Raw genomic sequence first — 14726 nt, forward strand, 5'->3', positions numbered from 1 at the left:
CCGGAGATGGCAGTTGGTCCAGTCCCCCTGCGTACCTCACCACTAGGTCAGTGTACACAGCGCTGTAGCCTTCCCAGACACTGAATCTGGGTAAGTTGCATGCAGTGTAATAGTGCAGTATATTATATGACATGTTTAAGTATATATGTATATATCTGCATTGTATGTGACTTATGCTAGTGCTGACTGTCTGTACTTTATTCTCTCACCTGTCAGTGTATATCTATCCCTTTTCTTTATCTGCCCTAATACAGCTGTGCTTGGGGTGGTTCTGAGACCTCACATTTATATACTTGTTAATATTTGTGAGGTTTGTCACATACTGTTGCGTGCTGCACGTTGCCATATTTTGAGTGGAACTGTGTGTTGCATACGCTGAAAATGGGTCCCTGCAGCTAATTTTTAGTATCAGTCAGGACCAGTATAGCGCTGCTTGATATTTCCGACAAGCTTGGTCAGATATGTCTGACCAGGAGATAGAGCGTTATACTGCACCCATTTTTACTATCCTGCAAGCCATGTGCTGCAGGTGTTAGTGCGGAGGATTTAACTCTTAAAGGGTTCTGTATGTGGCGTCATCGGGTGCCGGGCCCTTTCACGACCCCCTTGGGCGGTTTGTTTTCTCGGGATCCTCTCAATTGCGGATCGCCGGGCGGGCCCTATTGTTGTACCTCACCTGGGGGTTACTTCACCATACTGCCCTTTTCATCTCAGGGTATCTTGCAGTTTCTTGCACTCTTCCCCTGTGACACAGACTATAGCTCCCTGCAGGGGTTTTTCGAGTATATGAATTCTCCCTGGTGCCACAATAGTCTGTAATTCCCCTTGCAGGGATTACCACAACAGCCACCCTGGGTGGATGTCGTTTTCTACGAAACGCAAATTGGCGTGGTTGACGCCCTGTGGTTACTTCCCAGTTGGCTCTGCCGTGAACTGGATACTGTTTTGGGCTCTTTCCCTCTTAGACGGGGGGGAAGCCTATTTCAGGTATTATTATCCCTGCTTTAGGGCTGGTAGCAGGTCCATTCTGGTTAAAGTGAATGTTGACCTGCACCTGTATCATACACCCTCAGTATTACGTGCCTTCTGGAGCGGGTGGATCGCATGGCGGGACTCTGGCTGTTGCCAGATACGAGGTATTACAACAGTGTTTGGCCTCCTGTCCCAAATTCCCTGGGGGTCATCACGAGCCCCTCCTGGGGTGGATGGGCGTGTTACTCGTCTGATTACTCTCCCTGAAATCAGTATCGCTTTCAGGGGTTGTTACCCATCCTACCATGGCTATAGCATGGTTGGTTAATACTATTGCATACTGAGCTGATGCACTTGTAATGTTTTTTCCCCTCCAACACGTCTGGGGTTCAAATGTATTTGGTCGCTCACGTAATATATGCAGTTGTCATAGGTGGACATGCCTATATTGGATACCAGTCTCCTAACTTTCAGAGTTCCGGCTGCGACTGTATCCTCCGTAATACCCTATGGCTGCGCTCTGTGAATGCAGAGGTGCAGATACCATCTATAGGGTATAGATCTTGTTTGGTTCTGACCTTGACAGTGGCAGTACAAATTTACCGCCTTCAGCTATGCCCACTACAGGGCCTCAGACTAAGTCTATTAAGTCTTTTTGCCCTCTGGGTCAGCCTAAAGGTCTGTTTTTTCATAGACTGTCGGCCTTTACAAGGGCCGACATATCCAGTTCCGAGCAGGCCTGGACTGCCAGCCGATCCTGCTTCTGAACCTACGGATATATCTTCAGCCTGACGAACAGGCCTACCACTGGGGAGATGGCGATTTTCTCAGTTCGCCCGGTACTAGTGTCAAGTTGCCGCGGCTACGTGGGTAGGAGGGTACGCCCTCTCTTTGCTCAGGCGGCCTATTTCCATGTGATGGTACGCAGGCCCTTATTCGGACCCGAACAGGGCCTTACAAATCCAGAAAGCTATACAGTTGTTGCAGTAAGCGGAGCTAATTGGGCCATCCCCACTTTCTCAGCGAGGGACTGGTTGTTCTGCTTTCTTTCTGGTGCGGTGGCTGAATGGTCCTCTTTGGCCTATTCTCTGTCTCAAATTCCCTGAACCAGTTCCTAAAGCTACCTGGGCTCAGGAGGCAATCCCTATGCTCCATCATACTATGTTTGGAACCTGGGGACTTTATGGTATCATTGGATATACAGGACGCGTGCCTACGGGTACTTACAGAGACCTTGCCTCAGCATGGACTGAGGTTTGCTGTATCACAGCACTTACAATTTTTCGGGCTCTGCCTGTTGGGACTGTTCTCAGCCCCACAGGGGTTTACCAGCGTTTTGGATTTTCTGACAGTTCTTCTGTTCAGTATATCCCAATGCAACTGTACCTGGATGGCCTCCTGCTCTTAGCAGGATCACCGGGGTACTTTACAGCCGGGTCAGGTTGACTGTGGCTTCTTCAGGGTGCAGACGTTTATTCAATGGGGAAAAAGTCCTCCCTGCATCCCTCTCTGGGTATTCTTCACCTAGGAGCCCTGCTGGATTCTCAGAATCTGAGAATTCTTCTGGCATAAGACGGCATCTCCACTCTTCCATTAGGAGTACATGGATGTCTGCCCAGTCGACATATGTCTTTACACTCTGGGATGCATGGTCCATTATTCAGTGTCTGCCTTTGGAAGGGTGGAATGGGCTTAGTTCCATTCCAGGCCTTTCCATAATTGGCTTATCTCCAGATGGAACAAGTTTTTTCTGTCTGATCACTGTTCAAACGATGATGCTCTCCCCGGAGGCAAGTCGGTCCCTTTTCGGGTGACTATGGCCATCTCGTCCAGGGTATTCTTTGTTAAGGACTGTGTCTGGTTCGCATCCATTTCAGTGCAGTTGGATGTCTGTTGATTCCACCCTGTCAATTAACTTGTTGGAACTTTAGCCTGTCTTGGGCCTTCACTCTGGCATAGCCCTTGTTTCCCGGTGACCCTGAAAAAGTTAAGTCCGACAGGGTCAGAACAGTGGCTTCCTTTTTAGCAATACTGTTCATTGGGTGGCAATGTCAGGTATGTCATACATTCGGACATTGTCCGAGGGTCTCCTCCCGACCATCTCGACAGCGTTCATTTCAGGTGCTCTCCATTGGGAAGCGGGAGTCCTCAGCCGTCACGACGTGCATTCCGGGGACTAGTCTCTTCCCCAAGAGAGGTTTCATCTCCTGGTGAGCAGGGGGGGCCCCTCCTGAGGTGACCCTCATGGCCTTCTGACTCTATCACACTATGGTGTTACAGTCCAACTCTGGGGATTCTGAAGCAACCTTCAGTGACTCTTTGTTGGTGAAGTGGTCCTTCCAATTTGCGTACCTGTGTTCTCCGGTCTCCATTCTTCCTCGAGGGAAGTGTTTCAATCGAGACGGAGATGCTTTCCTGCTGGTGGCTCCTGATTGCCCCAGATGTCAGGGGTACTTGGTTTTTCGGAGTCTCTCCATCGATACTCCATTCCTGATGCTTCACTGCCCAGACCTGTTGTCTCAGGGTCCTAGGGTTTGCCTTTGACCTGGGTCGTTTGTCTTTGACTGCGTCCCTACAGTGGTCTTACGGCTTCCCTGGCTTTGTCATCGTTGGAATGATTAGAGCACATGGATCAGCTTTTGCTGGGACCTACCACAAACTGTGGCAGCATTCTTTTGGTACTATACCTGTCGATACAATCCTCCGGTGTCCAGGATTTCCAGATATTCTGGCATTCCTTCCGGGTGGCTTGGGTTTCACCCTCGGCCTGGCCGTCCTGACAGTACGGATCTCTACACTGTCAGTATGATTAAGATATGGAATTGCTCCGCTCTGGTATCCAGTTCATCCTTTGGAATGTTTTCTGGATTATGCCTCCATTTGTCCTCCCTAGGGACTCCTTGGGAGTTAGTAGTGGTTCTTCGTTCCCTTCGGGGAGAGTCAATGGAACCGCTGGTTGTGATAGCCATTACATGGTCTATTGCTTTGGCTCTCTCTCTTTCTCTCAGGGTGTTTATATCAACCAGGTGAGTGTCGGAATTGGGAGTGTTCTCATGTGGCTCCCTCTTCTTGAGGGCATCATGTCAGGGTGTGAGTTGCTCTCACCCTGTGTTTCTTCTTAGTGATTTTTAGGTTCCATATTATTCTGGAATCTATTCTGGAATTTATGGTACGGCCATTCAGTCCCCAGTCCTCTCGGCTGGTGTGGCCTCATTGACTGTGGTCCTTATTGGTGGTGTGAGATTTCTGGTTTTAACAGGAAAAGATGGCCAGCCTATAGCCAAATGTTGGCTGGATGGCCTTGCATGTCTTCTTCAGGGGCCTACCCATGGTTAGGCCTTTCTGTTGTTGATGCTTGTTTTTCTCGGGCCATGTAACCCTCGTGGGTGGCTCGCTGTGGCGCCTTGGCTGTTTTGCCTTGCTAGGTGGCCACGTGGTCTTCTGTCAACACCTATTTAAGGTTCTAGGCATTGGTTTCCTTTGCCTCTCAGGATGCTTCCTTTTTGGCGGCGGATTTTCCTCTCAGCACAGGAGCGTCCCCACCCTTGGTTGAACTGCTTTGGGACATCCCCAAGGTCAACCCTGTGGACCCCCTATGGACCCTGAAGTAGAAAACAAGAGATATGGTAAGAACTTACCTTTGTTATCTCTGTTTCTACGAAGTCCATAGGGTCCACAGGGCGCCTGCCCTGACGCACCTGGCTTCATATGGGTTCTGTTACTGGTCACCGGTTTCCCGTCTCCTTTTCTGTGAGTATGGTTCTTGAGTGTTCCAGTTTTTTCTCTCTTTTTCTCTCCTCCTCCGGCCTTTGGCTACTTACAAACTGAGGTGCCTCTGGCAGGGGGGCGGGGTTATAGGGAGAGTGGACCCAAGTGCATCCTGGGAGCTAAAAGCTTTAACTGCGTGGTGCCCGGATTTGGTTCCCAACCTATACCCCAAGGTCAACCCTGTGGACCCTATTGACTTCGTAGAAACAGAGATAACAAAGGTAAGTTCTTACCATATCTCTTGTTTTATGCAGCACACTTGCGGCAATGTCGACACTGCTGTGCCACTAGGAGCACAGTGGTGTGCGGGGCTCACACAGTGATGACATGCCTTAGAAATTAGTAGTGGGGCTTAAGCAGCGGTGTTTAGAACCATCACTGAACTACAAGTCTCAGCCCAGAAAGAGATGTCTTTGAATTACAAACTGCTTGTGCGTTTTATGCAGCACACTTGCGGCAATTATGGCACTGCTGTGTATGAAATCATCACTCAACTAAAAGTCTCAGCCCAGCTTGCTGTATAGTGTATTATATCGTGAATATGATTGTAAGGGGATTAGAGTACATACAGTAAATAATATTACAGTTTATTTTTATTAATTTATCAGTTAGTGCTAACTGCAAATACTGAAAGGATACTGTATGAAATCTTTTGAATGGGTGGTGTGCTCAAATTAAAAACTTGGTGTGCCCTCTAGGTCCCTTTCCCCAAAACAAGCATGAGCCTTTCATTAATATAATAAAGGATATGTTTTGTTAACCATGAAAAGGAGAGGAGGGTCACCATTGTGAGGACACCATCCTCCACTTCATTTATATAGTATAAGTAGAACTCTCCCAGGGGAGTGGGGGTTGGGTTGGGAGGAAGGTTGTCTTGCAAGGATTGTAAACCAAGTGCCCTGCATTTTATTTTGCCCAATGGGCTTTATTAATAGTGCAGAGAAAAGCCCTGTTTTGCATATAAATGGTTATATGTATTTTTATAAAATGAACAATAAACAATACAGTTTGTGGTTTTCATTAAATTACCACCACCCCCGCACCATTTAGTTGCGCTATCCTTTTAGCCTTTAATGGATTGATTTGGGTTGTATTGGGCTTGTTTTACACTCATCACTTGCTTGTTTTTCATTTCAGAGTTGGCAACAATGGTCCCAATATGCTTCTGCTCTTTACTGTAACTCAGGAAGTACATTGAAACTTTTTTAGACAATGTAAAGTACACAGCTGAGGTGAACTTTCTTAAATCCACTTTCATCCAATTTAATTTGCAAAGTGAGTGCCAGGTAGTCAGCATTTGGGAGAGGTAACGGGGTTGGTTAGGCAAATGCTGCCATGTCTATGCGCTGTACGAGAGGGTAGTAGTGGGCTTCCCTATTCTTGGGGAAGCTTTGGAAACATCAGCATATATTCGCAGTTGCGTTCCATGCAAAATCACAGATGTAATTTAATTAAGGTACATCTCTGAATCAGGGCGATTGTGCCCTACACTTTCCCTCTTTACCATTAAAGGCAGATTGTATAAATCTTTTTACAGTATGTATTTTTAAAAAAAATTAACAATAGTTGGTGGTTTTCATTAAATGAAATAGCATATACGTACACCACTTAACCATGTCACCACGTAGTCTACCTCACCCCTTTGCACTCTCGATTTCTCTCACTTCTGTAGTTGAGTGATGGTTTCATACTGTTCAAACCCCACTACTAATTTCTAAGGCATGTCATGGTTGTTTGAGCGCCGCTCGGCACTGTGGAATTTTCCACAAGTTTGATGCAGAAGACGCACAGTCAGTTTGTCAGTTTCTGGGCTGATACTTGTAGTTCAGTGATTACTTCATACAGCAACCTTAAAAGCTCTCTGCTCATTTCTAAGGCATGCCATCACTGTGTGAATGCCACGCAATACAGTCTACAATTATGCAGTGACTTAGTACTGTGTACCGATTAGCGACATGTTGTGCAAACTCCTAGCGGCACAGCAGTGCCGACATTCCCGCAATTGTGCTACAGAAGATGCACAGTCAGTTTGTAATTCAAAGACACCTCTTTCTGGGCTGAGACTTGTAGTTCAGTGATGATTTCATTGAGCGCTATTCAAACCCCAATGTTCATTTCTCAGGCATGCCATCACTGTGTGAGCTCTGCACATCATTGTCTACAGTGATGCAGTGACCGGCACTTAGTGATGTGCACCGATTAGTGTCAAGCTCCTAGCAGGACAGCAGTGCCGACATTGGCACAAGTGTGCTACAGAAGGCGCACAATCAGTTTGTAATCCAAAGATACATCTTTCTGGGCTGAGATTTGTGGTTCAGAGAGGATTTCATACAGTGCTGCTAAAACCCGCCTATTAATTTCTAAGGCATGTGTTTGTTCCATTAGCAAAGTGCTCCTTTATTACTCCTCTTTTTTAATTTGCTCCTAATCAGGTCTAATGTGGGGAGAGCAATTTGTGTCTTACTAGACTCTCAATGAATCTGAATGTTGCTATTGAATCACTACTGTCCTTACGCTCATGACAAAATAATGATGTACATGTACGAAGTGTACATGTTTCCGAACCTGGCCTAAGTACTCTTACCTTCTCTATGCTAAGCTCCTTAACTGCTGAAGCTACAATCTCATTGATGACTTCTGGATACTTGTGTAATTCCATGGCAAACATGTTTTCCAAGGTGAAAGTATCAGGGTTCATATCGAAACTTGTCCCAGTTTTGGCCATCAAGTCTTTCCAATGCCTGCAAGACAAAAAATATATATATTTAGGATTACACATAATATCATGGCATACAGTATGTTCCATCAGTACAAGAAGACAGACTAATAGGAAACAGGTGGTTTTGTGCTTAGTAAAAATCCTACAGAATGGTGAAATCATAGAGGAAATATTAGGTAACACTAAATGTGTGCACAGAGGGCCTGATTCATTACAGACTGCTATTGCGATCGCAGCTGCGATTACACACGCAGACCCACTGTGAAAATATGCTAATGTTTGTAATCACAGCCTAACATAAGAACACCCACTTCCCCTTACCCACATCCGTAACACCTTGCAAGTCTGCGAAACCATCGGTAATATCGAGTACCATCGGAGCCTCACGCATAATTACAAAAGTTCTGACCTTACTCAGAATTTGCTAGCCTCATCGCACGCAGTGAAAGCTCAAGCTGCGTATGCCATCTCAGTGGCTAATTTATGCACGTCCCTGTAACGGCATTCAAACACACTGACACACTTGTGTTTCCCCGACCGCCCCCCCCATCACCACCACCAAACGCTCACTTCCTGTCAATCACTCTGCGATGGGTCTGCGTGGTCACTGCGATCGCAGTGTGATTGCAGTGGAGCTTTTGCACCCACACGCACTGCGATGCATACACATGCGCAGTACGCAACAATTGGCCATCTGTGTGTGTAATCACGACAACGATCCTTGCTGAATCAGGCCCAGAAAACAAAACAGCACATTGGCCAACATTTATAAATGTCACTAAAAGAGCACCTTGGGTCCTATGCAGAGTGGAATGCAATTAGGGGGTAATTTCTCCAGGAATTAATATGTACAGTATGTCTGTATACTGTACATATATCTGCGGCCAGACCAATATTATCCATATGCTTGGTTTCATAGCAGTCATTATCAGTGCGCACTTGCATTTAACCCTATACTTGGTTTAAAAAAATCTGTCTGTATATAGGCGTATTTTATATTCACACAACCTTGCACACCAGTATAGCATTTCTGTCTACACACCCTTTCTGTACTTGGTATATGTGAGTACTCTCCATTACAGCCAAGTTACGCCTACTCAGTGGCAGGTGGTGATGGGACTGAGATGGATATAACTCTGCATTCGCCAGTAGTTACATATGCTTTGTTTCGGAGCATGCACAGTGCGAAAATATGCAAAATACATTACACAAAATAAACTTGCATTCAACTCTGCATCAGCCCACCTGTTGTTTATTCTAAAGCAAGCTCCAAGTTTTGGTCATATTTCCTAGGGAAATGGTGAACAGGAAAATAATCTCGGGGATTGTGCATCATTGCTACTGCTGTTTTTAACATTGCCTATTGACTTCTATTACAGGGTTTGTGTCCACCCTGCTGAGGTTTCTTCACTCCTATATTATTTTTTCCATCTTTTTGATATGTTTACTATTATTTTTATTTTTTATGTCATTGTATTCTCCATTTATTTATGTTAATATAGTGATGATGTCACTTCCTGTTTTTGTCCAGGAAGTCACCTATCTTGTTTGGCACAGGTTCTTGGTATATTAGAAGGGGCCTGGGAGGCCTTAATGTTTTCTTTGCCAGAGCATGCTGTATAGTATATTGGACCTACAGTAGTTGCCTTGCTGAACTGATGTGCTTGTTTTGAGAAAGATTCTTAACAGAATTGAAATATTGACATTATTTCTGGCATGAATATGTGTTTTTGAAGAATAAATGATTCATTTGATAGGGGAGTACAATTTGTGCACTAATTGATTGGTATCCTGTTGTATAGTTAAGTGTGCACTGTATTTGTGATTTTGTATACCTGATGACGAGCAGTGGCTCGAAAAGTTGGATTCATTAAAGTACACCCTGCTTAGAAGACATCTGAGTGCCACCATTTGTGCCATTTATTGATGAGGTTTGGCACTCCACTGACAAAAAAAAAATAAGTGCTCTGGTGCCCTCTGGAACTTATGTCACGAGTAACAAACAGCGGCACTCAGAGACTCGTAGTGGAAGATTGTGTATTATAACAAAATACTGCAAACAAACATTTCGGGGCTTACAAACCCATTTTTTAAGATGAAAAAAAAATAATTGATAGATACAGCTATCTATCTATCTATACAGGTTGTCTCCCATATCCAAATATTCCAAAATACGGAATTCTTTTAGCATGACTGAGATAGTGAAACCTTTGCTTTTTGATGGTTCAATGTACACAAACATTGTTTAAGGCACAAAAACAGGAATTTTGTACTTACCGATAAATCCCTTTCTCCGATTCCACAGGGGACACTGGAGTTCAAGACAGTGGGGTATAGACGGTGGTAGAGCAGAGCCTGGCACTTTAAATAATTCTGAAGTGTGACTGGCTCCTCCCCCTCTATGCCCCATCAGCCCCAGTTTAAGAACTGAGCCCGAGAGGAGACGGTAGACAATAGGAAAATGAGGAGAAGGAGAAGACCACAGAACGGAACAATACCGACTGAAGAAGAACAGAGGAACCCTCTGCAGGGAACACATGCAGTCACACAACTAGATAAGGACCCAACAAAACGGCAGGAACGCAGCGCTGGGCGGGCGTCCAGTGTCCCCTGTGGAATCGGAGAAAGGGATTTATCGGTAAGTACCAAAATCCTGTTTTCTCCTTCATCCACTAGGGGACACTGGAGTTCAAGACAGTGGGGACGTCCCAAAGCCAACCTCCCGGGTGGGAAGCGCGGAGTACTTGCCGACCTTCCGGCCAACCGAAACAGGGACAGCCCAAGACTGGAGGCATGTCGTAGAGCCAGGAGACAATCAGAGCTCCTTGCTGAACAGTCACAGACATTCCACAACTTACAGCGTAAATTCAATGGAATACGGCTAGAGAGAGTACCCGCAGATGAAAAGCATCAGAACACCGTAAGCTCAGCCAAAAACAGACCAAGCAAGACCGTTGGGAGCAGAAAACCCCAACTAGAATCCATAGAATGGCAGTAACATGAGAAGAAAACTTGAGAAAACCGTATTAGCGACAACTACAGGAAGCTGCAACAGTCTCAGACAGCAGAATCCCAGCACTGCGGGACATCATATAGATAAAAGTATAATGAGACCAATATACAGAGACAGAGCTGGACCTGTCCACAGACTCCTAACAAAGCAAACAAGGAGGCAAGAATCACGACCTAACAGTCGCCCTGAACCATTCTCGAGGTCCAACAACTAAAGGGTTGGTAACCAGTGGAAGGTTTAAACCATAGAAGTTGTCAACGAGTGGAGATCCCACTGGGCATGAGGCAGAGGCGGATACGAGAGGATTGAGACTACAATTCCTTCCAGTGGGTCAGACGGCAGTACCACCCATCCTGTCAAACAGCAGACAACTTCCTACATGATGGTAGAGTGTAATCAGTACCAACAACTGGCCTGAACATAGTATGAAAACACCCAGGATACCCTTAGCAGAAAAAGAGCACGGATGCCACCTCCACCCAGGGAGAGCTACCAATATAGGGAAGTATCCCATCCGCAAGGCTAAAGCACTAGGACAACTATGAAGGTACCATTCAGGTACCTGTCAGTGTGCTGAATTTATCAACAGATACTGAACAGGAAACAAACCAGGCCCCCTGTATGGAACATAGAGACTGTCACACTTTATAGTAAAGATGTGCATTAGCCCATAGATGTACTTCAGTCCATAACCCCAACAGATTCCAGTAGAATAGGGTCACAAATCTCAATGTTGCAATTATGCACCCACACACCAGGAAAGCTCTAAAGTGTACAGCCAACTGATTTAAAAGAGCGGAAGGCTGCTAGGACAGCAACTAGGGTGCATAAGAGAGAACAACAGCTATGTCAGGATGCATGAAAAAGAAAGCATCTGCCGAGGCATTAGTGGGGTAAGCCTTCTTACCTGTGAGCGACCAGAAGCCCTCTGGACGCTATGTAGGATGTCACTGACCTTATTCATCTCACAGCAAACCACCACGTCAGGTACAGAGAGTAGCCTCAGTGGGCAAAGATCAATGCTCTACAGCACGGACTTCAGTCTGGAGATGCTGCAGAAGAAAATACTGTAGAAACTAGCAAATTGTTAATGGAGACAAGAAGGTCGTACAACAGGACGCTATACCTGAGCCTGTTCCATTAGGGATATGTATCCATATAGAGATTACACATACCCCAAAAACGGTCTGCTAGTGTATCCTTACATTAACACTTATAATGGTGAATTGTGTATTACGCCCACAATCTGATACAACCCAGGCCAGACCCTGCCTATATCGGCGGGTGGCCCTAGGCCTCATGTAAATTAACTAAATAAGCCATGAGGATGGAATAGATCCTGGATTCTCTATGTACTGATAGGAAATGTACCCAAGGGACCTACAGATACCTATTGTAGTGAGATATGCGACAAGACAATAATATAAGGTACCAGAATCGATACCGAGAAAGGTACCTGTACATAGACATAGAATGCATTAATTATCCCAAGTAAAGAAGAGATATATCCGTAGTGATAATGCCAGTCAGGGGCAAAAACAGATTTCTCCAATTATTAGGAAAATTCATACAAGGAACGGGAATATATCAGTATATATACACATTCACACATATAAACATAGCTGCATGAAAAGGCAAACTCTCTGAAAGGAAGAGTTAGTACCGACATAGTAAGTCACTTGTCAAACTCATGCACCAGGAGATCCGCACGCTACATTACATATATATATATATATATATATATATATATATATACATATACACACATACACATATCCCGCACCAGGAGATCAGCATGCTATATCTATATATACACACATTGCATTCCTAGTGTCTTACAAGTTTGTTACTAAGTGCGCCCTAGAGTGTAGTTGTAATTAATAGGTCCCCTGAAGTGGACACTGTAGATATAGACTAACGGAAACAGGACTATAACCCGAGGCGGGTGTAAGTACATATCCTTATATACATGTGTGGACATACAGGAAGGCCCCAGGACATGTATAGAGTCCATACTAAAAGCAATGCCATAGGAGTCTCTGACTATCCTATGTAAGCTGCAGAACATGTCTCTAATCTATAGAGCCACCATATAATATGTATGGATATAAGCGACAGCTTCTGGTAAACCCTGGCAGCTTTCCAGACGTGGAATAAGATGTATCTTAATGAATGTGGAAGTATAGGAATACCTACACATATCCATAATTATATACATAATATACACACACCACCCAATCCCTAGGGAGAGATGGTGTAAAGCGGAGTTATAGAACAAACTACCAGATCAGGAGAGTCCAGCCTCCCATCGCAGCATCCTCTTTAAATATGCTAGGTATCAGACATAAAACTGATAAGAACATATCCTACCCCTGCTTTAATGGTAAGGATAAGAAGCAATTTTATATATATATATATATATATATTTATTATATATATACACACACACATACATCTGTATATACACACACACACACACACACACACACACATATATATATATACATAACACATACATAAATCCCTACATGCCTACGCGTACCTACATACAAGATTAGTAGGTGGCGATATAATTTGAAAAATATAACATGGGCAATAGTTAGAAGGAACTGAGCCCCAGGTCTAAACGCAGGGTTTAGTACAAAATACAAGTATATACATACATGTGGCTTACCTCCACACAGGGAGACTACTCATGTGCCGCGCGTGGCCGTCATTCTGCTACGGTGTTGGGGCAGGAAATGTTAGCAACGTACTATCCCAGACTGATTGCGATCCTGGGACTCTTCCGTTACCGGTGTACTCGCCTTATCAGGTGTGCCCTTCTGGCTCCAGATGATGGAAATCAAAAGATGACCTCAGTGATGTGAGACAGCAATGCCAACCACTACAACGGCCATACGTTACTTCTTGTGTGTGCAGCCCAGCAGCTGCCGGGCATCAAAAAAGTACATGAAACTCATGATTGTTTCTCTCCACGGAAATCTTTAGTAAAAGGCGAAAGATTTATTCGATCTGAAGAGAAACCACAGTATAAGGGAATAAATAAGATATAAATCCCTATAGATGCACAGATGCATACCTTCTAAGGTAAGCACCGAAGGCTGTTGAGATTTAACATGTGTAGCCACATATGTGCATGAGAAGAGTACGGCTCATTCTTTAGGCGAGCCAATGTGAGGCCTAAGCCTGGGGATGGGACGCACCCTTGTGCTAACCTTGGGTTAAAGATATGCAATAACCGTAATTTCTGGCAGCAGCCAGAACAGTGGCCCCGACTTTTTAGGCAGAGTGATCTCTGGCAGCTATAGATGCAAGAAACACACGGCATTATTCTGTTACACATCAAGCATATTTGCCCCAGATGTTCAATGTAATAAGCCTGTCGCACCTGGTATACCCAGGCAGTCTCCCATCCAAGTACTAACCAGGCCTGGCGCTGCTTAGCGTCCAAGATCAGACGAGATCGGGCGTGTGGCCGTAGGCGCTGATAGATATGTGGTGGGCAAAGTGGCATGGACACAACCTCTATATTAGGCTGTGGCATGTTCCTCCCCGTGCTTCAGGGTGCCTGGGACCCGGACACTCACTCTATAATAGTGGCGGCGGGTCCTTTTCTTTTTTTTTATATAATATTAAACCAGTACACTGCCCAGTTCCGTAGGGGAACTACTTGCAATATAACCGAGATGAGGCAGAGCCAGATCTCTATAAGGACTGCAGGTTAAAGTACAAACTCCACAGTTGTGCCGTTAAACCTAATAAGACCAGGTGCTGTAGGTTTAAGCAAAGAAAAAAACGGTAGAGGCCATATGCAAGCACAGGGAGAACATACAAACTCCAAACAGCTAGGGCCGTACTGGGAATAAAACCCACAACCCTGTTAAGGGTTGCACCCCCCACACAACTCCAGAGTGAGGATGCAGGAGATGCTGGCAATAAGCCCCGGCTCCTTTCAAGGCAGGTGCATATGCTAATAATACTCCTGGAGTATGGCGGCATCTGTGCACGCCAGCATGGAGTAGACTCTGCCCCTACTATAATAAGCGGGCGGGGCGCAAACAATGTATTGTAGGCATAATGCGAGTGGGGGAGCGGGAATGAAATAGACAGCGCCGGTGCAATCTTCATACAAGCACCGGCGCCGCTACCCGCAGCCGAGAGCGCTGTGAATAACAGCCTCGCTTCCCGGCGGCTGTGTGCAGAAGCCAGCGCTTCTACAAGCACCAGTGCGGCAGGGAACAGCCGCGCTGA

At 45.3% G+C, this 14726-nt stretch overlaps 1 protein-coding gene and 1 non-coding gene across 2 annotated transcripts in view; both read right to left on the reverse strand.

Annotated features, from left to right (window-relative positions):
• The window catches only part of DNAH10 (dynein axonemal heavy chain 10), a 270391-nt gene that overhangs the window by 137857 nt on the left and 117808 nt on the right, over positions 1-14726 (reverse strand). Inside the window, exon 26 of the mRNA XM_088482144.1 lies at positions 7325-7481. Coding sequence (XP_088338270.1) covers positions 7325-7481 — 157 coding nt within the window. The remainder of the gene's footprint in view (positions 1-7324; positions 7482-14726) is intronic.
• LOC148512558 (U5 spliceosomal RNA) lies at positions 13393-13507 on the reverse strand. Its single transcript, XR_015880196.1, has one exon. It is a non-coding gene; the product is annotated as a U5 spliceosomal RNA (small nuclear RNA).

Source organism: Taudactylus pleione, unplaced genomic scaffold, assembly GCF_031769625.1.
Source record: "Taudactylus pleione unplaced genomic scaffold, aTauple2 ptg000282l, whole genome shotgun sequence".
NCBI classification, from domain to species: Eukaryota; Metazoa; Chordata; class Amphibia; order Anura; family Myobatrachidae; genus Taudactylus; species Taudactylus pleione.